Raw genomic sequence first — 26,968 nt, forward strand, 5'->3', positions numbered from 1 at the left:
GATTCTTGATTGCTCCACATATGGTTGAAGTATTGGTTAACCTACATCTAACCAATCAGTCAAATAAAAGAAAAAAAAATTTTTTTCACTTAAAATTTTTTTTTCTCCAAGTAAGAGGGGACTGTAACGAGTCCGTTACTTAAAGAACCATTTACCTTTTTGTCACTGGAATCCTTTAATTTAATTATAAATTAAATTCATATAACTCCCAGTAAATTTAATTTTCTGAGGTTGGCATTAAACTGCGCCCTCAGTGGTAAAATTCTGAAAGTACATTTATTCTGAGACGCGTAAAATCTCAACGTGGTCACTTGTTAACTGGAGGTGATCGAAAGAGGATCTGAGTAGTGCGGCTGGGGAAGTGCCACTTTTTTCCCGAATTTGGTTTAAGTTTATTTTTATTGTGAAGAGCTGTTTATTTTAGAAGAAACCATTTGAGTTATTTTGTTGTTTTGTACGAGGATATTTTCAGTTGGATCACCCTAGCCGGTAAGATAACATTACAAATAAATTATAAGGAAAAATCCTTCATATCATCCGCCATTGTTAGTAAAATTCAGACCTATTTTAATTTCGTCTTTGATAGGTATTTCATATATTTTATACATGTTATATTTCACCTTATTTCATGAAGGAAAAGTTTTATACCTAAATAAATTATAAGTATTAGATTCAATATCTATCTCAAATTTTTATTTCCTTTCAAGAGTTAAAGCGAACAATTATGTATTTCAATTTCATACCGTTTAAACCGGCTAATATTTCTTTTTTTTCTATTCTATAATATATAAAGATCATGTTTTCCGTTAAAATTATCTATTTAATATATCCATACATTATAAAAACATTGTCACACCATTCGAAGGTCACTATTTACCGAAAACCATTAAGGTTTTTATTTCAATTAAGGTCACTTGCTGACATTTTTTGTATCGCCTTTCAAGATTGATAACCCTTGTGTTTTTCCTTACCTTTTGTATGTACAAAAACATGGAGTAACACAACTATTCCTTTTAGCCTACTCAAGAATCCAGTTACAAGTCAGGGGAAGAATTTTTTTTCAGTTTTGGGGTTATACTTAATAAGGATAAGGGGAAGGAGTTCCAAGTTAATTTATGGGAAACTTAAGAAGGATTTTAAGTGACTTATTTGTCCAATAGTACCTGATCCAGGGAATACAGGTTTGGTATCTTGTTACCACCTGAGTCCAGTTCTCCACCGGATCATCTTCGAGGGAAACCTACGGAAACCGGCAGGAAGAACTGACTTACTTTTGTTTATCATTCAATTACTTTAAATAATTTTTGCTATGTCCTCTTCAAGGTTTTAACTTTTGGTTCTATTTTTAATAAAAGAAAACTATCCTTAATAATAAATATCTTCAATTTAAAAAAAAAAACATTAATCATTGTAACTTAATTTAATTATTTATTGTCTACCAAGGGATGAGGTTATAACTCTCCCTTGAATTTCTCTTTGTTAGGTTATTGTGTGCACACATATCCGGAGAATTTTTACTTAAAAACCTAAACAATTTTTGAACGAAAACTAAACTATTAGTGAGTAGTATATAATTATATTTATTATTTATACATTATTATTGGATCTAACTTTTGTCACAATTTGAAATTTTTAAGGGATATATCAGGGGTAAATTGTTTTATAATTATATTCAGGGATTTTACTGTAAATATAGCTATAGTTAACTGTACATAAGAGGTGGAGGTTTAGTATATAAGCATTTAGAATAGTTTGTACCTAAGATTGGTAATTATTAAAGGTGTGGTTAAAATTTAATATTTCAATTAGTACCTATCTTTCATATTTCAGCAATACAAGATATCTCGGAAGAAAACATTTAACTTCCTGGGGCCCAAGCATTCACTAGAGCAACTTTTACTTTTCATCTGTTTATTTCTTGGTGGTTTTCTTGTCATTAGTTCTTATATCTTACGGTCTCTGTAGGGCATGCAAATTGGCCGAATCCTTTGAGTGTCAAGTGGTCATTCTCCTGCATAGTCGCTAGCCAACACTTAATTCTGCTATAATTTAAAATTCATAGTTACTCTTTATTTATTTCTTCTACATAATTTATTTCTTTCTAATCCCTTCCATCTTCTGTTATTCCACATATTAGTTCGTTGGTGTATCAAGGTACATTTTAGAGTTTACCCTTTTGCTACACTGGATAGCGTCACCCAGACTCCTCTAGCACTATTTTTGTTACAATATATAGAAATATAGTCGCCGCCTCTGGAAAATGCAGAGACAGCAAAGAAACATTATAAATTAGCAAGACACATGTTCCCGCGCCCATTTTTATTTTAGAAAGTTATCTTTACATTTTTGTAGTTCAAAATTATTGTTAGTTTTATAAATTGTAAATAAATCTTTTTTTAAAAGTGACTTCGAAGTGTTCCCAATATTTCTATATATATATTGTTATGTTTCTTCTTTCCCGACCAAAGAAAAATAAGTAAAAAAATCCATCGAAATAAAATTTTAAGATATCAATATAAACAAATTGTATATAGTAATTTAGGATAAGATTTAGTGTAGATAAGAATAGAAATTTGTTTGGCAAACGACCTTTTCCCGTTTCAAACAAAATTATCAAAAAACCTTTGTTTAGAATTAGAAGATATTTTACCTGTAAGTTAATCTTTTCATTGTTTGTATAATCGAGTATTAAATGACCATATTCTAATCTTTTGAAATATGTATAAATTGTGTATTGACAAAACCAATTTTAAAGTAAGCTAAAGTTGGTTTGAAAACCAACTTCTATCTATACTCACTTCATACAAGGAAACAATTAGGAAATAACATTCTTTTCATAGCCTTTAAAATGATTTATTAATTTCAACTACCTAACTTAAATTTTGCCTACCTTGGTATACCAAATTTATTTTACATCACAGTCACTCATTGTTTTACATTCTCCCAATTTTTAAAAATACCAAAAATTGCTATTGATCCTACTATACACAAAACACAATTCTTCACTAAAAACTGCCTATTCACAAACTTAAGCACAATGACTTTTGCTCCTACTACATCTTTCCACTTGACATTGACGGGTACTAACTGATTTTTCATACCATCTTTCTATCAGTTGTCAGTTAGCCCAAGACTCCAGCACAGATCAGAGGTAAAGTAAGTCTATAAAACCTCACCAACTAAAGGGGGTCATGTAAGATGCCCCCATTTTCAGTTTTTAATAATCAAGTTAACAGTCTATTGCATTTACCTTGATAAATACCATGAGGATTTAATACGGATGTCCTTCCAATGTTTTTATGTGGCCATACAATGTTTTTAACAACTTTTTATGTAAGTAGTAAAAAACCAACGTGTTCTTTCTATATATTTAAATTTTAACTTACTTGTTTTTTAATATTGGTATTTTTACTCTCTCTTTTAGTAAACTGATGATGGAATGATTTAATTCCGAAAAGATCTTCTTTACAATAAAAAATTTTAAGCTTTTAATAAGCATTTTTTATACCTTAATACACACGAACACCACGTGCTTTGTATTCAACAGGTATACTAGCCACTCCTGGATATTTCCACTTCATGGTTTGTTCCAGTTTCACTATATTATTTATATTTTTTTATTGGCTCAATAAACTAAGATTAAAGTCAAAATAAACATTCATAATAATATATATATATATATATATATATATATATATATATATATATATATATATATATATATATATATATATATATATATATATATATAAATATATATTGTTACGATAAATATCCTGGCCTAAAAATAACTGTAAAATATATGATGACTAATTCTAATATGTTTTAGATTTTACGAGAGGCTTCTATTTTACCTGAACGACCTTCCAGAATAAGGTCGAACCGATGCGAAGGAAATCCAGTTTGCCTTTACCGTTTCGCCGTCGTCTACTCAAGAAGGTTTTAGACTTTTCGAGTCTAACGGTACTGAGTATATAACAGGACATTTTATTTGGAAGAGGACAGTTAATAAAGAAGATTCGCGCCCGCGATATTTATTGTTACGCTCGCTTTTAAATAAATTATGTATTTTTAGTGATAAATAAATTAATATAAGTTATTGTGCTTTTTAATAAATTTAGATAAGAACCTTTTGATAAAGACATTATAAATTAAAGACATAACAATTAATAAATTCACAACATTGGTGTCGGAACAGTGGAATACTTAAGATAAATTTGAATATAAAATAAATTGTGAAAATGGCTACGATTTATGAGCTCACAGTGACGAATTTAAGAAGACATCTCGAAGACAGAGAATTAGCTTCTACCGGAACAAAGGCTGAGTTAGTCCAACGACTAAAGAACGCTTTGCTAGAAGAAGGTCTAGATCCAGAGACTTATATATTTGAAGATGCTGTCCTCTCGTCGATTTCGAAAGTTTCTTCTGATGTAGCCAAAGTTTCTGGTGACATCGCATCATTAGAGAACAAAGTTTCTGGCGATATTTCGAAAGTTTCCGGCGACATCGCTTCTTTGGAAGACAAAGTTTCTAACGAGATTTCTTCGCTGGAAAGCAAAGTCTCTGCTAATATCTCTTTGGAAATCTCTAAAGTAACTTCTGAGATGTCTGCCCTCGACGATAGAATATCTTCGTTAAAAAACCAAGTTGCTGCCGATATGTCGGCCTTCGAAGAAAAGATTAAAAAGATGGAAAGGAAGATGGAGGAAACAGGGACAGCAGAGAGAGGAAACAATCCAATTACAGTGGAGACAAAAGAAGAAGAGACGAAATGTAAGTTGGAAACACGGCCGAAATTTGAAGGAAGTGGAGGTTCTGTCCATGTGAAAGTCCCAACTTTCGATGGAAAATCGTCATGGAACAACTACATGAAACAGTTCGAATCAGCCGCAAGAGCAAATGGATGGTCTGAAAAAGAAAAGGCGGTAAACCTGACTATCGCTCTTCGAGGAGATGCCTTAGATGTGCTTCAGACCATAGCCGTAGAGGAGACCGATGATTTCGAACAACTGAAGAAGAGGTTAAATATGCGATATGGCCACGAACATTTGGAGCATGTATATCAGTCACAGCTTAAAAATCGTAGACAGAAGAAAGATGAGGCTCTTCAAGAATATGAGGTAGATATTGCCAGATTAGTACGATATGCTTATCCAACAGCTCCCGAAGACATGATGGAAAAGTTGACCGTTCAAACGTTTATTGATGGTCTTCGTGATCATGAAATGCAGAGAACACTACGATTAGCTCGTCACAAGACGCTGGTTGATGTCTTATCCGCCGCCCTCGAATACGAGTCAGCTACGCAGGCCTCTGGAGGATACAGTAAAGTTAGGACTGTAAAAGAGGAAGGAGATGAAGATAAACTTGACCAGCTCGTTAATATGATGAAAATTATTACATGCAAGAAAACGAAGACCATAAAATCAAGAAACTCACCATCAGGAAAACCAGAACGAGTCGGCTTTAGGGGAGCAGCTTCGACCCGGAACTTTTCCAAAGACCCTCTTATACTAATAGCTTCTTTGAAATGTCGTGAAGATAGTGTATATGTAGATGGAGAAATAAATGGTAAAAGACATACGTTGTTGGTGGATACCGGAGCGACCAGAACCATTATACGCCCAACAGTTATAAACAGCCGTAAGAAACTATTACCAACGAGGTTGCGACTTCGGACCGCTACAGGTGAAAATGCCAACATTCATGGAGAAATCCAGGTACAATTGGGAGTTGGAGCAGAAAAGTTCGTCCATACTGTTATAGTTGCTGACATCGAAGAGGATGTTATATTAGGAATGGACGTAATGAATATGCATGGATTCTAATTGGATTTTAAGAATAAGGTAATCAAAGTTGGCAACGAGGAGGTATTTCTTCATCCACATAATGACAACACCGTGCAAGCAGCCATTACAGAAGATACAGTCGTGCCTGCGAGAAGCGAAACGATCATAGTAGCGCGACTACAGGGAATTGTAGACGAAGGGACACCTGTTATGATGGAGCCTTGGAACCACGACGATGAGGTTGGCCGTGGAATCATAATTGGAAAGGAATTGGTGACTTCGGCTAAAGAAATTCCTGTTAGACTTATCAATGTCAACGACTACCCAGTGACCATCAAGAAAGAGACAAAGGTAGGAACTTGTGTACCTGTGACATCCATAATCCGTCAGGCGACAACATCTGATAATTCCAACGACAAATTCGACCAAATGGTTGCAGTTGCAGGACAGTCTCTAAATCAGATGGAGAAAAGGAAATTAAGGGAATTTCTTCGGCAGTATCGTGATATTTTCGTACCGAAAGGGGGAAAGACGGGAAGAACTACCGTTGTTAAGCATAAAATTGATACTGGTAATGCTAAGCCAATTCGTCAAACAGCTCGACGATTACCACAGGCGAAAAGAGAGGAAGCTGAAACGATTGTTCAGGAAATGAAGAAAGACGGGACGACGAGGTTCTGTGTGGATTACCGTTTGCTGAACAACGTTACCAAGAAAGATAGTTATCCTCTGCCTCGGATCGATGACACATTGGACACATTGGCTGGAAGTAAATTGTTTTCTACTTTAGATTTGAAGTCTGGATACTGGCAGGTAGAAATGGACCCAGTCGATAAAGAAAAGACAGCCTTCACCACAGGATCTGGATTGTGGCAATTCAACGTTATGCCATTTGGACTTTGTAATGCTCCTACGACATTTGAGAGGCTTATGGAAAATGTGTTGAGAGGGTTATCTTGGAAAACATGCCTGGTTTATTTAGATGACATAATCGTCTTGGGGGAGACATTCGAAGATCATTTGAGGAATTTAGAAAACGTTTTTAATCTACTTAAAGCTGCCCAATTGATGCTAAACCCCAAGAAGTGCCAGCTATTTCAAGGTAAAGTCAATTATCTGGGTCATATAGTCAGTAAAGAAGGAGTGGCCGTGGATAAGGGAAAAATCGATTCCATTAAGGAATGGCCAAAACCAACTGACAAACATCAAGTGAGAAGTTTTCTTGGACTATGTACTTACTACCGGAGGTTTATTAAGAAGTTTGCAGATATCGCTAAGCCATTAACGCGACTTACAGAGGAAGCAAGAGAATACCGCTGGGATACAGACTGCCAAAATGCCTTTGAGACCTTAAAAAAACATCTAATAACAGCACCAATTTTAGGGTATCCACTGCCAGAAGGAGAGTTCATCTTAGATACGGATGCAAGTAATGTGGGAATTGGAGGAGTGCTGTCTCAGATTCAAGGAGGACAGGAACGAGTCCTCGGATATTTTAGTAAAGTTCTTTCAAAACCTGAGTGGAATTATTGCGTCACGAGAAGAGAACTTCTAGCAGTAGTTAAATCAGTAGAGCACTTCTATCAATACCTCTATGGCAGAAAGTTTCTAATCCGAACCGACCATGCCGCCCTTAAGTGGTTGATGCAGTTTAAGAATCCAGAGGGTCAGATAGCCAGGTGGATCGAACGACTCCAAGAATACGATTTTAAGATTGAGCACCGGGCCGGAGTTAGCCATAGAAACGCTGATTCTCTTTCCAGAAGGCCATGCCCAGCAGAGTGTTCCCACTGCAACAAAACGGAATCCAAGGAAGCAGCAGTGCTAAGAACGACGATTGTCAACGACGACTGGACGCCTACTAAGATAAGGGAAGAACAAGAGAGAGATCCAGTTATACAGAAAATCCAAAAATGGAAAGAGGAAAACCGTCGACCACCTTGGCAGGAAATATCAAACCTATGCTCAGTAGTTAAGACGTATTGGGCCCAGTGGGACTCATTTATTATCGAAGATGGCTTGCTCAAACGAGTCCTGAAAAATGATGACGGTTCAGAGAAGAGAAGACAGTTGGTGATCCCAAAGAGCAGAATAGCCTAAGTACTTCGTCAGTTACACGACAGTCCATCGGGAGGGCATTTTGGTGTAAAGAAAACCCTTCAGCGAATTCGGGAACGGTTTTATTGGATGAACAGTTCCGACGACGTAAAAGACTGGTGTAAGAAATGTACTATTTGTGCTACGAGTAACGGGCCTTACCGAAAAAGGAGAGCTCCTATGAGACAATATAATGTTGGAAGCCCGTTTGAAAGAATAGCTTTGGATATCGCTGGGCCATTTCCAGAAAGTGAAAATGGAGGCAAGTACATGTTGGTAGTAATGGATTACTTTACTAAGTGGGTCGAGATTTACGCACTTCCAGACCAGAAGGCCGCCACCGTTGCAGATAAGTTGATCCAAGAATATATCAGCCGATTTGGAGTGCCTTTGGAGATACATAGTGACCAAGGCAGGAACTTCGAAAGCGATATATTCCAAGGAATATGTGATAGACTAGGCATGAAGAAAACAAGAACTACAGCATATCATCCGCAATCTGATGGTATGGTAGAACGGATGAATAGGACAGTCGGCAAGTATTTGACAAAGATGGTGTCCGATCATCAGCGAGACTGGGACCAATACCTTCCGTTCTTCACAATGGCCTACAGATCTGCTGTTAACGAATCAACAGGCCAGACACCAGCCAGAGTCCTATTCGGACGCGAAATGCGACTACCTTGTGATCTAGAATTTGGGTGTCGACCTGGAGAAGATGTAGCAGGTGAAGATTATGTGACCGAGTTACGAAGAAGAATGGACGATGTACATGAGTTGGTCCGTTCCCACCTTCAGATCGCTAGCGACCGAATGAAGAAACGGTACGATACACAAGCCGAAAAGGGTTGCTTTAAGAAGAACGACAAGGTCTGGCTCTATAATCCCAAGAAGCGAAAAGGTTGTTCTCCCAAATTGCAGCAGTTTTGGGAAGGCCCATACGTAATTATGGAGAAGATCAACGATGTCATCTACCAAATAAGCAAGATTCCGAGGGGAAAGCCGATGATAGTACACCATAACCGGCTGGCGTCTTTCGAAGGTGACCACGACGTAGATAAAGAAGTGGAAGTAAACCAAGTCCAAGACGTGTCTGACCTCACGTTTGAGGAATTCATGGGTGCCTATGGAGGTACCGGTAAAGCGAGACATGGTGTTACCACTGAAGAAAAGCAAGATCTACTCGCGCTCCCCGATGACTACTCGCTGGCCCTCACCATCCCGGCCAGTATCAAAGACGCACCAGGGTTGGCATCCGTCTTTCGAAGGAAGTTTGGTCGAGTTGCAGAACTTCAATGCCAAGTGCCAGCTCCCGGTAAAACCTTGAAACTCCAAGATGCATCACGTTACCTTTTCTACCTGGTAACAAAAGACACTGCCCGTGACCAACCTACCTACCGAGATGTATGGGAAGCCTTACTTCAATTGAGAGAGCACGTACTAGAGTCCGACGTGCAAAAGTTAGCCATGCCAAAGTTGGAGTGCCGCCAATTAGATTGGAGGGTTATCCGAAATATGGTGGAGGAGATCTTCAAAGACACCGAAGTCCAGGTGTTAGTCTGTTGCAATCCGCATAGTTACTGGTGCGGAGAGAAAACCGTCCCTTGTCATTTTTATACAACTGGAAGTTTGTAAAAGAGGGTCCAGTTGCCGATACCAGCATACAGTTCCGGTTCCAGTCCCGACAAGGTTCCAGGAGGAACCATCTTTTAAGAGGGGGGCAATGTTACGATAAATATCCTGGCCTAAAAATAACTGTAAAATATATGATGACTAATTCTAATATGTTTTAGATTTTACGAGAGGCTTCTATTTTACCTGAACGACCTTCCAGAATAAGGTCGAACCGATGCGAAGGAAATCCAGTTTGCCTTTACCGTTTCGCCGTTGTCTACTCAAGAAGGTTTTAGACTTTTCGAGTCTAACGGTACTGAGTATATAACAGGACATTTTATTTGGAAGAGGACAGTTAATAAAGAAGATTTGCGCCCGCGATATTTATTGTTACGCTCGCTTTTAAATAAATTATGTATTTTTAGTGATAAATAAATTAATATAAGTTATTGTGCTTTTTAATAAATTTAGATAAGAACCTTTTGATAAAGACATTATAAATTAAAGACATAACAATTAATAAATTCACAACAATATAATATATATATATATATATATATATATATATATATATATATATATATATAAATTTAGATATTTACAGTAGGATCCCCATTATCCGGGGTTCTATTAACTGGGGTTCCAATTAACCCGGGTGACAAAAACAAATTTTTTATTTTTGTTATTTTTTATTTATGTATTTATTTTTTTAAATGTTTTATACGCAATATATTTTATATGTATGTATAATGTTTATTATGAAAACAATGAATACGAAATTTTTTTTTTTATTTTTAACAGTTAAATATGTACGTAATTGTTACTCAAGTAAGTAAATAATGAGATAAAATAAATAGAAAAACACGGCAAGTGGTTTACTACGAATGGGTTTCGTCAACATCGACCTATTCAAACCTTCTAGGAACAAACATGTTTAACGACTTTCTCAGAAACTCGGTCAGGCCTGTTGCCTACAGAACGAAAACAATTCAGTTGTGCTTTAGTCTCCATTTAAGTTACATCTTACGAAATGTCACAGAAAAGAAAACGTGTAGTTTTAACGCTTGAACAGAAATTAAACATCATTAAACGTGTTGAAAAGGGTGAAAAAATTGGCCAGTGAATTAAGTATTGGCGAGCAAACTGTTCGCTTATATTTTAAAGAAGAAAAAAGACATTTCCGACTTCGTCTCATCAGCGGTGCAAACAATGTGTCCTCAGAAAACAATGAAAAAATCTTCATTAAAAGACTTAGCCTTAGACTTGGACTTAAAAAATGAAGCCGTCTACCAATGGTTCATTCAAAAACGTGCTGAGGCAGTTCCTATTTCGGGACTAATGGTAAGTGGAAAGGCTATATGGTTTCCTAAAAACTTGAAAATTGAGGAGCCGTTCTCTGCTTCCCAAGGATGGCTACAAAAATTCAAAAAAAGGCACGGTATCAGACAGTTGGCTATTCAAGGGGAGAGTCTTAGCGGTGATAATGTTTCAACCACATTATTTATTGAAAATTTTAAGTCTTTAGTTGAAAAATTTAATTGAACTCCCGATCAAATTTATAATGGTGATAAATCAGGGTTTTTTTTGGCAAATGCTTCCTTCAAAAACTTTAGCTGCTCAATCCGAAAAATATGCTCCTGGTCACAAAACTAGCAAAGAACGGCTTACAATTATGACATGTAATGCTTAAGGAGATCGTAAATTAAAATTAATTGTTATTGGAAAAGCGGTAAAACCTCGATCATTCAAAGGAACTGAACTTTTCCTCGTGACTATTACAACCATCTTCCATCTTCACCAAAGCTTGGATGAACCAAACAATCTTTTCGTCGTGATTTAAAGATAAATTCGTACGTTCAGTCTACCTCTTAGATTTGTTTTATTACTCGACAATGCTCCTTCCCACCCAGCTGAGTCGACTTTGACGACTGAAGATGGACAATTTTTTTTTCATTATCTTCCACCAAACGGCACATCCCTGATCCAACCGATGGATCAAGGGGTAATATCCAGTTTAAAGAGAAGATACAAAAAAATATTCCTGAGATTTCTCCTTGAAGAGAATAACAGCAAAGATTCAATAAAAGAAATTTTAAAAAAGTGGACCATAAAAGACGCCATCTTTTCAGTCTGTGTCCAAAACATTGAAACTTTCATAGGGGAAAATATTGGAACAAGATGATGTACAAGAAACCTCAGCAGAACTGGAAACAGAATCATTTTTTGAAAGTTCCAAAGCTCTCCCCGATTTCATTCATGTTGATAGGGATGACATGAAAAACTGGCTGGAAAATGACAGAGGCGAAGAGGGATTTGAACAATTGAGTGACAACGAAATAGCAGATCTCCATAGAGAAGATGGGCCATCTACTTCGTCGTAGTTTGATTACGACAACTCGAGTGATGAGAACGAAAATTCGCTATTCGTTACGGAAAGAAAAACAATAAAACCCAACCAAGCATTGGAGGCAACAGAACTTCTACTAAATTATTTTGAACAGGAGAACGCTGATTATAACAGAATTCTCTTACTACGGACTATCAGAACTGATATTAGAAAAGAAATTTTTAATAAACAAACTAAAATTACTGATTTTTTCTCTAAATGAAAATTCAATATGTACCTAGGTATGTAAAACAGTATTGTACATTCATTATACATACATACATCATCATCATAAGTGGCTCGACAATCCGTTGTGGATCTTGGCCTGCTTACAAAGAAGTCGCCACTCCTGTCGATTCCTGGCAACTTCCCTCCATCTTCTAACCCCTAGAATCTGTAGGTCTTCTTCCACATCATCAATCCATCTCATTCGTGGTCGTCCTCTGCTTCTTGTGCCCTCTGGTTGTGAAAATGTTAATCTCTTCGTGTATTCGTGATCTGACATCCTAGCAATGTGTCCAGCCCATCTAAGTCTCTGCACTTTAACGAATTTCACAATATCTGGATCGGTGTATAACTGATACAGATACTGATACATACGTATGTACATACATATGCACCTATATTTTATTTATTATATGTACATATTTTTGTGTATATACATACCATAATTTAATATATACATGTAAGTACATACATATGTGAAAAACGTACGCGCTATCTCAGAGTCACTTTTTCGGATACATTTTTTTAATTATCCTTCTTATCTATCACATTAAGTCAATAAAATAATGTATTTCCATTATCTGGTGTTTCCGATTATCCGTGCACCCCCAAACCCGTCATTGCCCCGGATAACGGAGGTTCTACTGTATATAATACGTAAATAATTGATTTTTAGTTTTAAATAAAAGTAAAATCATTAATTCAAAATTTTTATAATCTAGTTATGAATAGTTTATATTTGAATGCTTTTATAGTTTATATTTGGAAGATTTTGAGGCTAGATAATATGCAAATCTTGCATGTACATTTTTATTAGAGTTAGGTATTCCTAACAATTCATTTGTTATACTACGTGTTACAATGTTATGCTTTATATGGTGTTTAAAATGTTCCTTTTTATGGATAACTGTAACTAATGTATGAAAGTACCGTGTGTTAGGACATTTTTAGACAATTAGTTTAGTGCGGCAACATAGAGCCTGTCACATGTCTGTGCGTTTTATGTTTAAGATCACACAATCTAATGGGATCAAGTCGGCAATTGACAATTTGACATTAATCAAGTAATTTCCAAGAAGACGCCACATTTTTCTAGTATTTCACAAATTCACATGTTTTAATAATTGGTTTGGACAAAAAGTTAATAAATAATTCTATTTACTCACACAAAAGATAATTTACAGTCCACGCCATTAATTAATATTATCTCCCATAAGATAATCCAATATATTTTGGTCACTTCTAACCGGATATTGTGAGTAAAATAGAATCCATAGTTGTAACTAGAAGCTGTTCAGAGGTCGAAGACAGTCCCATTTACCATTTAGAGGATCCAAATCCATCAGTACATGTGAGTTTGTTCCATTTCTATTATCTTTAAGATTTGATCAAACAGTGTATTTGAATTTAAATTACCATAAACAGATTTTTCCATATTTTGATTGTATAACGCCATAGATTATCAATCAGCTAGTATTAGTATTCTAGCAAGGTATTTCTAATTATTATTCTTAAGTGTGGTTTTTGAAAGATTGCCATAATTCTTAAAAATGAGTAGCTTAGCCCACAATATAAGAATCAGAGGTTCTTATAAAGCCAAACTAACAAGTTTAGAGAACTTTGTAAACGTATTAAAAAATGCTACACCATCTAGCAAACTTGAAATATCCGAAGTTCAGTTAGGACATGACTCTGGTAGCAATTTGTTAGTTGAATTTGATCAGATCCAACTACAAATTGAGATTGCTACCAGTGAAGATAAACTACAAGAACAAGTTGATGAAAGAGATGCTTTTGAAAATAGGTATTTTAAAACAATTAGTTTTTTAAAATATTACATTAACACTAATACAGTAATTAATACATTGCCTCCTAGTTCTACACCACATGTAGACTCATTAAATCATCTCTTGATGCCAAAAATGAAAATACCTGTTTTTAAAGGTGATTTTGAACAGTGGTTGGAATTCAAAGCCACATTTACTAGTGTAGTTCATTCAAATACCACACTTCCAGATATTCATAAATTTCAGCTCTTGAGACAATCTGTGGATGGATATGCCAAACGTATTGTTAGTAAAATTGAATTTTCAGGAAATTATTATCAGACTGCATGGGATGCACTCTGTATGGGGTATGATAATAAAAAATTATTAGTCAATAAACATATTAAAGCCATTTTCAATTTCAAAAAGAATCACCTAAATATTTGAGGCATTTATTAGATAGTCAAAAACCTAATAACAATTATAGTAATAATTCTGGTTTTAATTATAAACATGCAAACCGTGATAGTCGAGGTGACTATCAAAAAAGAGTTTTCCAAGTTAATGTTGCAGAAAGAAAGTCTTGCGTTTTGTGTAAAGGTAACCATTTAATATATTCATGTATTCAATTCCTAAAATTAGATACAAAAAATAGATTGTCTAAAGTCAATAATTTAAAGTTGTGTCATAATTGTTTGAGACATGGACATAAAGCTGCTGAATGTACTTTAAGACCATGTATAAAATGTAATTCCAAACATAACTCATTAATACATTTTGAAAATAGTCAGCAACATTCAACTGACACTGCTTTAAATTCTACATCATTAGATTCATCATCAATTAACTCTGTACAAAGTGTTGAATTGCCACCAACGGTAACCCATCAGTTTTCTGCACAAACAATGAATATTAACCATACCCAAGTTCTTTTGTCAACAGTGGTTTTTAATGTTAAATCCAATAATCATGAATTAATTCCATGTAGAGCAATTTTAGATAGTGGTGCTGAAACAAACTTACTAAAAGAAAGTTTTTGTAAAAAATTAAATATGTCCATGATTCCTACTAACCTAGCCATTAGTGGTATAAATCAAACAGTATCAAATATTACCAAAAAATGTCAAATTACAATATGTTCCAGAGTTAATAATTTTAGTATTTCATCCATATTTTATGCTGTACCAGCTATTTCAAATCAAATTCCTTCATCCAGTTTTGATATTAAAAACTTTAATATCCCATGCAATATTCAATTATCTGATCCTTTGTTTAATGAATCTGGTAGCATTGATGCTATTATTGGTGCCCACCTATTTTGGGACCTCCTTTGTGATGGAAAAATCAACCTAGGAAAAGGTTTGCCAAGTTTACAAAACACTAAATTGGGTTGGATAGTAAACGGAGCTGTCCCCTATGAGACAACTCATGCAGTGTGTCATTTCACTAGAACTATAGCCGAAGATGAGCAGTTAAAACTATTTTGGGAAATTGATTCAACCAAAGATCCCATACCACCATCAAAAGATGATATTTGTTGTGAGCAAATATTTGAAACCACTACCACAAGATCAGAAAATGGACACTTTATTGTTCAGCTTCCATTTAAGTTTTCACCTGAATTATTAGGAGACTCCTTAGATACAGCAATTAGCAGATTTTTGTTGCTAGAAAAAAGATTTTCGAGAAATAAGGAACTTAATGATTTGTATAAACAATTCATTAAGGAATATCAAGAACTAGGACATATGGTTAAAGTTAATCCCACTGTTAGCTTACATCCTTCTAGAAAATCATATTTTTTACTCCACCATGGAGTACTAAAAGAAACCAGTCTTACCACAAAACTAAGAGTAGTCTATGATGGTTCGTGTCCCACTACATCTGGATGGTCTCTTAATGACCTACAGTATACAGGGCCAAAAATCCAAAATGATATTTTTGACATGCTCATTAGATTTCGGCAGTATACATATGTGGTGTCTGCAGACGTGTCAAAAATGTATCAACAAGTAATTGTACATGAAGAGAATAGACCACTACAACAAATTGTCTGGAGAGACAATCCAACAGATAATATTGATGTGTATCAATTAACTACTATAACCTACGGCCAAAAATCAGCTCCATTCTTGGCAATGAGGTGCATGCGTCAGTTAGCTTTTGAACATGAATCTCAGTTTCCTTTAGCTGCAAAATCCATATTAGAAGACTTTTATGTAGATGATCTGTTGACAGAATCAAACAATTTACAAGAGTTACAAATGAGATGTAATGATATTTTTAAAATTTTAGAGTCTGGAAAATTTATTTTGAGAAAATGGATTTCTAATAATCCTGAAACCATCCTTAACGTTCATTGTAATGATATTTCCAACAATGTTATTAATATAGGAGATTCTGATAGTTTTAAAACTCTTGGAATCCAATGAATGAGTCACCAAGATATTATTTGCTTCAAAATTTCTCTTACTGAAAATTCCAATCATTTATTTACTAAACGCCAAATAGTATCTATTATTTCCAAAATTTATGATCCTTTAGGTCTGTTAAGTCCAGTCATATTAATTGTTAAACTAAAAATTCAAAATCTATTTCGACTTCAAAAACCATGGGATGAAATAATCCCTCCAGAATTAAATAACAGTTGGACCAAACTGTATATCAACTACCATGTCTAAATAAATTACACGTTCCAAGACCAATACTTGGATCAGGTCATAAAATTACAAGCATCCATTGCTTTTGTGATGCTTCAATGCATGCTTATGCAAGTTGTATTTATGTATGCAGCATAGATCCAGAAAGCAAATACCATTCTCACATTCTGTGTTCAAAAACAAAGGTCGCTCCTATCAAATCAATAACAATACCTAAACTTGAATTGTGTGCAGCTTTGTTAGGTTCCCAATTAATTGACAAGGTCGCCAAATGTTTATCAATTCTAAATATGCCGATATACATGTGGTCTGACTCAAAAATTGTATTAAGTTGGCTAAAACTGGAACCTAGCCAGTTACAAGTATTTGTTGCCAACAGGGTAACAAAAATACAATCACTCACCAGTAGTGATAGTTGGCATTGTGTCAATACAAAGGAAAATGCCGCAGATATAGCTAGTCGTGGAATCTTTCCTGAATCCTTTCTTGAATCACAACTGTGGTTCCAGGGACCGCAGTTTTTAAGACAACATCCTGATTTGTGGTCTAATGATTCAACTGATGAAGTAATTGAATTACCAGAGCTTAAACGATCTGTTCAAGTATCACTTCATTCCACTGTTCAGAACAGCTGGATTACTAATTTTATTACCAGAATTTCCAATTTGCATAAAATGAAAAGAGTTTTTTCATATGTAATGCGTTTTATCAGAAATATTAAAAATAAGACAAGAGCCCCAAGCTTATTTTTAACTGTCCATGAAACCAATGATTCATTTCTGCTATTGATCAAACTTGTGCAGGCGGAATCCTTTCATGATGAAATTTTATGTTTGTTAAATGATAAACCATTGAGCAAAAAATCCAGATTGCTTCTATTGTCTCCCATATTAGATAAAGGATTACTTAAAGTAGGTGGTAGACTTATGCATTCAACATTGCCAGAAAATGTAAAAACACCAATCCTATTGCCGAAATTTCATGTATTAACCAAGTTAATTTGTACACACTATCATGTCAGTAATTTGCATCCTGGACCACAGCTTCTATTGTCATTAATTAAACAACAATATTGGCCTATTCCTGGCAAGGTATTAGTAAAGCAAATTGTAAGACAATGTGTTAAATGTTTTCGTGTGAAACCTCCTCACAATTGTGTAAAAATGGGACCTTTACCCAATGAACGCATTATTCCTGCCTATCCTTTTGAAAATGTAGGACTTGATTATGCAGGTCCATTTCCACTGAAAGAAAAAAAGGGTCGTGGAAGTAAGATTTTAAAATGTTATGTTTGTGTATATGTTTGTTTTGTAACAAAAGCTGTACACTTGGAATTACTCACTGATATGACAACTGAATGTTTTCTTGCATGTTTTAAGAGATTTTTATCACGAAGAGGAATTCCTACCAATGTTTACTCTGACATTGGTTCAACCTTTAGAGCCGCTAGTAAAGAGTTGAAGTTTATCAAAACCTTTTTATATTAAAACCAAAATAAAATTAATGATTTTGCTTTAACAAAAAATATAATTTGGCATTTTTCCCCACCAAATTTTGGGGGTTTATGGGAATCAGCAGTGAAACAAATAAAGTTTCATATGAAAAGAACGCTTAAGAATATAAATTTGACATATGAGGAATTTCTCACCTTGCTTACCCAAATTGAATGTATTTTAAATTCGAGACCATTGTTTGCCAAATCAGAAGATCCATCTGACTTGGAACCAATAACTCCTTCCCACTTTTTGACATTACGTCCTTTAGTCTCCATTCCTGAACCAAATCTCTTACCTATCCCAGTGAATCGACTAAGCAGATTCCAACATAGCAGATTCCAAAAACATTGTACCCGGATTCTTAGTTATCATCCGTGATACCAATCTACCTCCATGCAGCTGGATTATGGGAAGAATAATTAAATTATTTCCTGGTAAAGATGGAGAAAATCGAGTAGCTGAAATCAAAACTTCCAATGGACTCATCACCAGATCTACACGACATTTGTTTCCACTGCCAATAGAAGATTAATAGTGTCGCAGTGTTTTATCTCGGGACTAAGTTTTCTTTGCTTTAATATTTACTTTTTTCCTACTATATTTTGAAGCATACTTCAACGCCGGGAGTATGTTAGGACATTTTTAGACAATTACTTTAGTGCGGCAACATAGAGCCTGTCACATGTCTGTGCGTTTTATGTTTAAGATCACACAATCTAATGGGATCAAGTCGGAATTGACAATTTGACATTAATCAAGTAATTTCCAAGAAGACGCCACGTTTTTCTAGTATTTCACAAATTCACATGTTTTAATAATTGGTTTGTACAAAAAGTTAATAAATAATTCTATTTACTCACACAAAAGATAATTTACATTCTACGCCATTAATTAATATTATCTACCATAAGATAATCCAACACCGTGATCTTATATTACAATATACCTTCCATAAAGTAGATTTTTTTATTTCATAACTTGCTGTATAGAGCATTTTTTACATTTTAGTTGCCACAAGGTATATAGTTAAACAACAAAAATTTTACTTTTATAAAAACTAAAATAAACGGAATATATTTATGACATTTTCAGCTTTTTTTCTGGTTCAATAAAAATTGCTTTCTTTCAGGCATCAGCTTAAGATCAGTTCTACGAATAGTCAGGTGAGGTCGGGTAAGAGATAAAGCTTGCACGAGCAGAAATCTGTTCAATTCTCCGTCTACAAAAAAGCACAGAGTTTCCAAACTAAAAATGGATGTAGTTGACGAAGGCTTGTTACCTCGATTTATAATATAAACTTCCATATTCAGGAGAAAATGCTTCTTCTTCTTCTTTAAGTGCCATCTCCGCGACGAAGGTTAGCAATCATCATGGCTATTCTGACCTTCGAGGCAGATACTCTGAACAATTGCCTTGAGCTGCAACCAAACCACTCTCTCAAGTTCTTCAACCAGGAAACGCGTCTTCTTCCTACGCTTCTCCTACCCTCTACCTTTCCTTAAATTATGAGTCTCAAGATGTTGTATCTTTCGCCTCTCATCACATGTCCGAGATATTGCAGATAAAATTCTGCCGACAATTAAAAGATTGCATCAAAAAATTGTGGAAGAATTGCAGTACTCCGGAAGCAGAGAAACTTTTCGAAAAGAAATTCATAGTTTAGAATTAAGACAAGAATAAGAAATTAAGACTAGATTATCTTAGAAAAATTAAACAATTTCGCAGCTAAAAGCGAACAATTGTTTTTACCGATGAGACATACTTGCACTCGAATTATTTAAAATAATATAGTTGGAGTGGTAACAGTTCCGACGGTTTGAGGAACCCAGTATCAAAAGGACAAAGATTACCTATTTTTGCTTTTGGAAATGAGGACGGATTCGTCAATGATTCGTATCTGAGATGGAAATCCCAATCTAAAACTGGAGACTACCACGATGATATAAATTATGAAAACTATCACAAGTGGCTTACGGAAAACCTGTTGCTAAATCTACCATCTAACAGCGTTATTGTGTTGGATAATGCACCGTACCACTACAAAAGAGAGGATAAACTTCCATCTTCGACATCTCGAAAAGCAGATATGCAAATGTGGCTTAGATAACGAAATATACCGTACACCGAGAATATGCTTCGGACAGATCTCTACGATTCAATTAAATTACATAAGCCTACTACACATACCTAGCCATCCAACTGTCCGCCATCTTGGATCTGATATTCTCATATTCCCTCTACTGGTGATTAAAGGCTGGTTATGGACCTCGGAAGTAATATGAGATGTTGCCAAAGTTTCCGTACATTAAGTTCAGCTGAGAGATACTTTCGAGCCATCTTATTTGCACAATAATGTGTTTCGTTACAGTTCAAGCTATTCAAAAAACGCATACCACTAGCTTTTTTAGCTGTAAACTTGCGAGCAGTTCTATCCCTTTCTCTGTTTTGGCATTTCACCAGTAGTAAATTACCTTTGGGCTAGGTGATTCGCTCTAAACTTACGATAGATTTAAGGCCTCCAAAAATTTAGTATAGTAAACTGAGACATTTTTCTTTTCACTGTTTCGTATAAAATATTTCGCTCTAGCTTGCTGCACTGTATTCCTACTATTTTTAGAACGCCTTTGGATTTGCTGCATAGTCAAATATTTTAAGATAAAATTATCTTGCGATATTTTATCCTGTGTTGAATAAAATTTTGAGAGAAAGCGTCTAATATCCTGTGCTGATATTGTTCTGCGTAATAGTGCTCCACTATGGTGGTCACATATCGGGAAGCCTTTTGCCGCATATCTAAAAAAATAACGGAAGATAAATATCGGTTAGATTGGCTATTATCTATTTTTTATCTGAACATTCAAGTTAAGCTAGACATCTTGAATTTAACAATGCACAGTTGAGATTAAAGTTACGTTAAATACCTGCATTTCTTTGCCTCACTTCTCTTCTATTTTTCCGGTGCCTTCACTCGTTTCCTAACAGTTTCACCAATACTTTTGTTTACTGGTCGTACAGTTACATCCATTATTTTTGTATTTTATTACTTTAAATATCGAAAAAAAAAAAAGACAATAACTTAAAAAAAGTACTTCGCTTGTGTATAACTAATTCATAATAAACTAAGCAGAGAGGCGAACACTGCCGCTAACAAACAGCCTATGCGACACGTGACTGTAACCCTCCAGTCTCATTGGCTGAGGGCTAATGAGATCATGGATCTAGTCAGTCAAGAATGGCCGGAGGGGTTCTTCGAGACGACAAGTATGTGTGAGGGTAGCCTCCTTGAATCCGCTGGCGATGGAGCCGTTGCAATAACCGCGGACATGGCAGATGCCGCCATGATCGGCAAGCTTCGGGAGAGATACTCGGAACTGCCGGGAGTGCCGGAATTGGTGACGCCAGCGGAGGAGTAGGAACAATGTTCTCGAGGGTGGGAGTATTGAAGAAGGATGGGCAACAGGTGTGCACGGAAAAGTGCATATACAAGCTCATTGTTGGAAAGGGAGAGGATCCTATGGCAGTGAAGTTCCTGTCGGTATGTAAGTCGCTGGGGAGAAAATGGAAAAGTGTGGGAGAACGAGTGTTAAACTTGCCGCTCCGGCAGCTCTGGGAACTGAGGTGTCCAGAAAGCTTGCGCAGCGGGCGTTCAAAGACAGGAGTTTCAAGGTCTTAGTGTTTGGAAAGAGTGGTAAAGAGACGAGAGTGATCAAGCCCAAGGTGAAAAATGGAGTGGTGATTGTAGAGAAGACCAAGGACAAAACGTATGCCGAACTTCTACAGGGGCTCAGGACGGGCCTGTGTGACAGGAGTAATATTATTATCAAGAAAGTGCGAAAGACAAAAGAGCAAGGGGCAGTCCTTGAGCTGGAGGCTGGTAGTGAGGTGGTAGAAAGGGTCAGAGAAGTTGTCGGCTCGATGCCCTCCTGCGTTGCGAAAGTAACGACCAGGGGTGGTACAGCGAGGAGAAAACTTCTCTTGATAGGTATGGATGCGTTACGACAGCCAAGGACGTCGCTGACGCAATCCAGAGTGGTGCTGGCAGCAATGCGTCATGCGAAGTGCTAGGAATCAGGCCTTCACGAAATAGCTTAAACGCCACTGTGGAGGTCGATGAAAATGTTGCGAATGTGTTGCTGAAAAAGGAACGACTGAAGGTTGACTTTGTAGCATGCCTTGTAAGGGAGAAAGTGCCTATCCTGCGATGTTATAGGTTTCAAGCCTATGGGCATACCAGGAATGAATGTAAGGAAGAAGAGCGCAAGGGATGCTGGAGATGTGGACAAGAAAGGCACATGCAATGTGCCTGCAATGACAAAACTGCAATGTAAAGGGTCATTTGAGTGGGTCGAGAGACTGCCCTAGGTTCAGATACCTGGTCGACGAAGCCAGACGTTGCTCCGGGAGTGGGACCTAAAGGGGCGCGTATCCTCCTCTCGACATGGTAACGAATTGCAGTGCTGAACTGAGGATTCTCCAGACCAATGTGGGCAGGGCGAGACTATCACACGATCTCGCCCTGGCTTCCGCCGCTGAGGGGAGATATGATCTGCTCGTGGCGGCGGAACCGAACCCCACGTTGGTCAGGAATCGGGGCTGGTTTGTGGATGACGCTGGTGTCGTCGGTGTGCATATCTGTAATCGGAAATTAAGGGTGTATGGGATTGACGCGCATATGGGCTATATATCGGTGAGAATGGAGAGATTGAATCTGGTCTGCTGCTATATTTCACCGAATATAGTGGTAGGTAAATGCAATTATGGAAGAGGTGAGGCGACTGGGTAACGAGTGCGTAGTGCTCGGCGACTTCAACGCAAAATCTGCTGAATGGGGCTCGCCGATCACTGACACTCGGGCTCAAATGTTAATGGAATAGATCGGGGCACTAGATCTAGTGGTTTTAAACACAGGTTTGGAGTCAACTTTTGTGAGAGGCGATTCCAGATCGTACATCGACGTCACCCTCGCTACGCAGGGAACCGCCCGATGTGTCAAGGACTGGGCAGTACTGGCGGAGTATACCGGCACGGAGCACCAATTCATTGACTTCTCGATTGGCAAGACGGGGGACGTTGGGGGTAGACCCAAACCTTGCCTGTCGACATGCCGGAGATATCAGGTGGATTGGGGTGTATATGACAAGAATATTAGATGGGAGGTACATGGGGCTCGACGTCTTACACCTTCGGTGGAAGGCCTCGAGCAGGTTATGAAAGCCGCGATGCATATGAGTAAAATTGGGACTGAGCGTACGGGTAGAATGCCTTACTGGTGGTGTGTCGAGATAGAGCAACTAAGAGAGTGCGTGGCCCTTCCCCGGCACTTAACAAGGGCGAGAATACGTCGGAGCGCGGAAAAGGTGGAACGTGTGGATACGTCTTACTGTGCGAGGAAGGAGTTGGATAGGAGGATCCGAGCCGAGCAGAAAAGGCACTGGAGAGTACTGTGTGGCAAGCTGGATGAGGACATTTAGGGTGAAGGGTATAAGATCGCAATGAAGCATTTCGACGCCTGTGCTCCATATGACATGCCATTGGACCAGAAGCTGGAGATAGTCACCGAACTGTTTCCACAAGGAGTGTGGCATGGTGTGCGGAGAGACGTCGAGGCTGAGTGTGGGATTCCCTTTACTTTGAATGAACTAGCTGTAGCGGTGAGTTCACTTAAGTCTGGTAGGGCTCCCGGTCTAGATGGTGTCCCACCTGAGGCGGTTATACGTCTGTGCCGTTTAGAGCCCACGTGGCTGCTGGAGCACATGAATGCTCTTCTTGCCGCGCAGACTTTTCCGGATCTCTGGAAAATCTCGAGGCTCGTACTCCTGCCTAAATTCAAGGCAGGAAAATATCATCCTATTTGCCTTCTTTCTTGTATCGGAAAGCTGTATGAGAGAATGCTACGTTCGCGTATCGAGGAGGTGATTGTGATGTCTGGAGGCCTGTCTCCGAGACAATATGGTTTCTGCCAGGGTAAAAGTACAGTGGATGCGATGATCGATGTGCTCCGGGCGGCACGGGGAATTGGGGCAGATCATCGATGGGTCGTCCTGATTTTCTTTGACGTCCGAAATGCTTTTAATACATTGCAATGGGATCACGTAATGGACTCTTTGGAAGCAAGGAACTGTCCTGGGAATCTGAGGAATGTGGTCGCTAATTATCTTTCCGAGAGGAAGATTGTGGTGGAAAATACGACGGAGTCTTAAAATGCGAATATGAGGAGGGTGTGACCCCCTTCGCATTCGCGGACGACCTTGCTATGCTGGTGGCGGCACGGGACAGGGAGGAACTCTTGCTTCGGATTACGCGTGCGTGTGTCCTAGTTGAGGATTGGATGAGTAAGCATGATCTTTCTCTCGCGGAGGATAAGACGGAGGCTGTAGTACTCAGAGGCTACAGAAAGAGAGATAGGGTGGAATTTAAGTGCGCTGGAGCGAGAGTGGCGCCCAAAAAGTACGTTAAGTATCTGGGAGTTACTCTCCACCTGGGTGGGAGTTGGGGGGAACATTTGAGGGGGTGACCCGCAAAGCTATTCAGAGAATGGCTGCGCTGGGGAGGATAATGCCTAATATCGGTGGTACCAAATCCGAAAGGAGAAGGGCGCTCCACGGTTTTGTGCAGTCTGTCGTCCTCTACGCGGCCCCAGTCTGGAGTGAGGCGGTAGAAATACCAACTTACAAGAGGTTCATGGTAGGCGTGGACAGAACTAGTCTGCTGCGGGTAGCATGTGCCTACAGAACTGTGTCAGCTGCCGCTCTGTGGGTTATCACCGGCTGTGTTCCACGCGCTATCTCAGAGTGTGAAAGGACAATGATTCACAGTTGTAGGGGCGGAACATTGGAGAGAGAGAAATGAATGAGATAAGACTGGCCGAGAGATTAGTCTCAATTGGTCAGTGGCAACAGGAGTGGGAAGCAACACGTGATGTGGCGGAGTGGACGAAGTCACTAATCCCGAACCTTGGAAGCTGGGTGGACTGTGGGCATAGGCAGCTGGATTATTATCTAAGGCAAATGCTTACAGACCATGGCTGCTTCCGCAGCTACCTTTTCAGGTTTAGGAGGACTCAGCCCGATCAGTGCCTTTACTGTGGTTTTTCGGATACTGTGACACACACGATGTTGGAGTGTGAGCGTTGGGCGGATGAAAGAGAGAAGTTTGTAAGAGAGTGTAACTGCAGAATGTTTGATTCCGTGAGAGAAATGGTGGAGAAAATGATGACGGATGAGTGGTGGTAAACACGGATCCACAAATTTATCAGGGAGCTACTCTCTTCAAAAGAACGAGAGGAGAGGGAACTCGCAACAGAATTCTAAAACAAGCGAGTAGTACCTTGGTGGGGTTCGGAATGTCGCAGGTCGAAATAAGAGTAATTGAGAGACAGACGACGCGAGATGGCAGCCTCGTTAAGGCAGGGGGTTGAAAGTCCTTGGTGGTTCGTGTGGGTGTAGTTTCCTCGATGAATTTTTCGAAGAAAGAATGGGAATCGAACGATAGCAGGGCATCAGGAGAGATGTTTGCCTTAACCGGCCCTTCCATCCTGATGTCTAGTGTGACAGAGGAGAGGTTTCTAGTTGGACGCCGACCGTCTCGGAGTGGTGACGGGACGAGATGTCAAAGGTCTAAATTCCTTGGGCATCTCGCCCTGGCACAGCTTCGCTAGGGTATTAGGAACCCAACACTACCTGTGTGAGTCACAGGTGTCTGTATGCAGATTTTCCTTCTTCTCTTTAAAGATGTAAAAAAAGTATCATAGGCTGAAAGGTCAAAGTGAGTTCTGCAAGTTAATACGGCCGTGAATGTTAGTTTTGGGATAACAACGCGATTTTTATTCATTAATTTGTATAAGAGACTGTTAGTTCTGCTCTCTCAAACTTTGAAAAATTGTGTATTTCAATGTGGAGAATACGAAACAACTAAACTAAAAATACATTTTGACAAAAAGTGGAGAATGACTTTTGCATCTATATTCTTCATATTTTACAAGTTTATTTATAATAATCATTACGTTAGTGTCGACTTAAAATTTAAAACGATCGAGATATGGTTCTAGAATAAGGAGTAGAGAAGTCAATTATTTTTATGGCCTGAAAACTGGTAGATCAGTATCAAGGATTTTCATCACCAAGGACGACGTCCTGTACATAGTATATTTATTTATAATAAATCATTAGGTATTCCCTGAAAAGGAGGAAGACATCATAGAGAGTATAACAGTGCAAAACTTTGACGAAATTACAGAGAAAGACTTCAATGAATCAATAAAGATAAGATTCAAAACCGGACCTCGGGGAAAATCAACTGTCCACTATGTGGCAGAGGTTTCACCAGACCTAAGAAAAAGATTAATTAAAATCAAAATTTATGTTGGCTTTCATGCCATAAATGTAAAGGACTACCTAGTAGTCCCAAAATGTGTGAAATGCCTGGATCTCGGGCATGTTTCAAAGCACTGCACAAGGGAAACCGCGTGCAATAACTGCGGAGAACAGCACGAGAGAAAGGACTGTAAAAAGAGCAATGACCAGCAAAAAGCATGCATACCTTGCAAGCTTAGAGGCAAAGTAAATTGTAACAAACAAAATGCGAAGGATTGTCCTACGTATAAGTTACTCTTGGATCGCCAGATCCAAAGAATTGACTACGGCCAGTAAATTCGATAGTGAAGATGGTGATAAACTATCAACACTCGAAGGAACTGACCCAAACGTAGGACCATCTGCAACGCATAAAACACCATCAAAGCGACTTCGAGATCGACTGAGATTACTTTCTTTTAGAAGAAAGAAGAAAACACCTGTCAATAGCGAAATTCAGGAAAAGCAGAAGCCGAAGGATGAAGGTATATTGGCTATGTATTAAGATATGGAGACTAATATGAGACTATCGCGACTAGAGGAGCCATCCATACTAGTCGCGGCCTTAAGGCACATAGTCA

The 26,968-nt window shown here is 37.8% G+C and overlaps 4 protein-coding genes across 4 annotated transcripts; all 4 read left to right on the forward strand.

Annotated features, from left to right (window-relative positions):
- The first annotated feature begins 13,664 nt into the window (after nucleotides 1-13,664).
- On the forward strand, nucleotides 13,665-16,312 carry LOC140431482 (uncharacterized). Its single transcript, XM_072519400.1, has 3 exons — nucleotides 13,665-13,918; nucleotides 13,991-14,248; nucleotides 15,025-16,312. Exons 1-3 carry the CDS (start codon nucleotides 13,665-13,667, stop codon nucleotides 16,310-16,312), a joined length of 1,800 nt encoding a protein of 599 aa, XP_072375501.1.
- Nucleotides 16,313-16,830: 518 nt separating this feature from the next.
- Nucleotides 16,831-20,143, forward strand: LOC140431483 (uncharacterized). The gene is made up of 3 exons (XM_072519401.1): nucleotides 16,831-17,809; nucleotides 19,166-19,199; nucleotides 19,828-20,143. The coding sequence occupies exons 1-3, from the start codon at nucleotides 16,831-16,833 to the stop codon at nucleotides 20,141-20,143; spliced, it is 1,329 nt and encodes a 442-aa protein (XP_072375502.1).
- A 2,331-nt stretch (nucleotides 20,144-22,474) lies between these two features.
- On the forward strand, nucleotides 22,475-23,507 carry LOC140431484 (uncharacterized). Its single transcript, XM_072519402.1, has 2 exons — nucleotides 22,475-22,802; nucleotides 22,945-23,507. Exons 1-2 carry the CDS (start codon nucleotides 22,475-22,477, stop codon nucleotides 23,505-23,507), a joined length of 891 nt encoding a protein of 296 aa, XP_072375503.1.
- A 1,063-nt stretch (nucleotides 23,508-24,570) lies between these two features.
- LOC140431486 (uncharacterized) lies at nucleotides 24,571-24,885 on the forward strand. The gene has a single exon (XM_072519403.1). It carries the CDS (start codon nucleotides 24,571-24,573, stop codon nucleotides 24,883-24,885), a length of 315 nt encoding a protein of 104 aa, XP_072375504.1.
- Nucleotides 24,886-26,968: the final 2,083 nt, after the last annotated feature.

This window comes from Diabrotica undecimpunctata, unplaced genomic scaffold, assembly GCF_040954645.1.
Source record: "Diabrotica undecimpunctata isolate CICGRU unplaced genomic scaffold, icDiaUnde3 ctg00000752.1, whole genome shotgun sequence".
Taxonomy (NCBI): Eukaryota; Metazoa; Arthropoda; class Insecta; order Coleoptera; family Chrysomelidae; genus Diabrotica; species Diabrotica undecimpunctata.

Bases quoted from the DNA above. Each gene is read 5' to 3' on its own strand.
- LOC140431486 (XM_072519403.1), top strand. From the start codon at position 24,571: ATGGCTGCGCTGGGGAGGATAATGCCTAATATCGGTGGTACCAAATCC.
- LOC140431482 (XM_072519400.1), top strand. From the start codon at position 13,665: ATGAGTAGCTTAGCCCACAATATAAGAATCAGAGGTTCTTATAAAGCC. The intron at 13,919-13,990 runs GTATTTTAAAAC...ATTGCCTCCTAG, and splicing joins AGAGATGCTTTTGAAAATAG to TTCTACACCACATGTAGACT. The intron at 14,249-15,024 runs GTATGATAATAA...AATATGTTCCAG, and splicing joins TGGGATGCACTCTGTATGGG to AGTTAATAATTTTAGTATTT.
- LOC140431484 (XM_072519402.1), top strand. From the start codon at position 22,475: ATGGTAACGAATTGCAGTGCTGAACTGAGGATTCTCCAGACCAATGTG. The intron at 22,803-22,944 runs GTGAGGCGACTG...TTTTAAACACAG, and splicing joins TAAATGCAATTATGGAAGAG to GTTTGGAGTCAACTTTTGTG.
- LOC140431483 (XM_072519401.1), top strand. From the start codon at position 16,831: ATGCCGATATACATGTGGTCTGACTCAAAAATTGTATTAAGTTGGCTA. The intron at 17,810-19,165 runs GTAAGATTTTAA...GCTTTCTTTCAG, and splicing joins AGAAAAAAAGGGTCGTGGAA to GCATCAGCTTAAGATCAGTT. The intron at 19,200-19,827 runs GTGAGGTCGGGT...AAAATAATATAG, and splicing joins TCAGTTCTACGAATAGTCAG to TTGGAGTGGTAACAGTTCCG.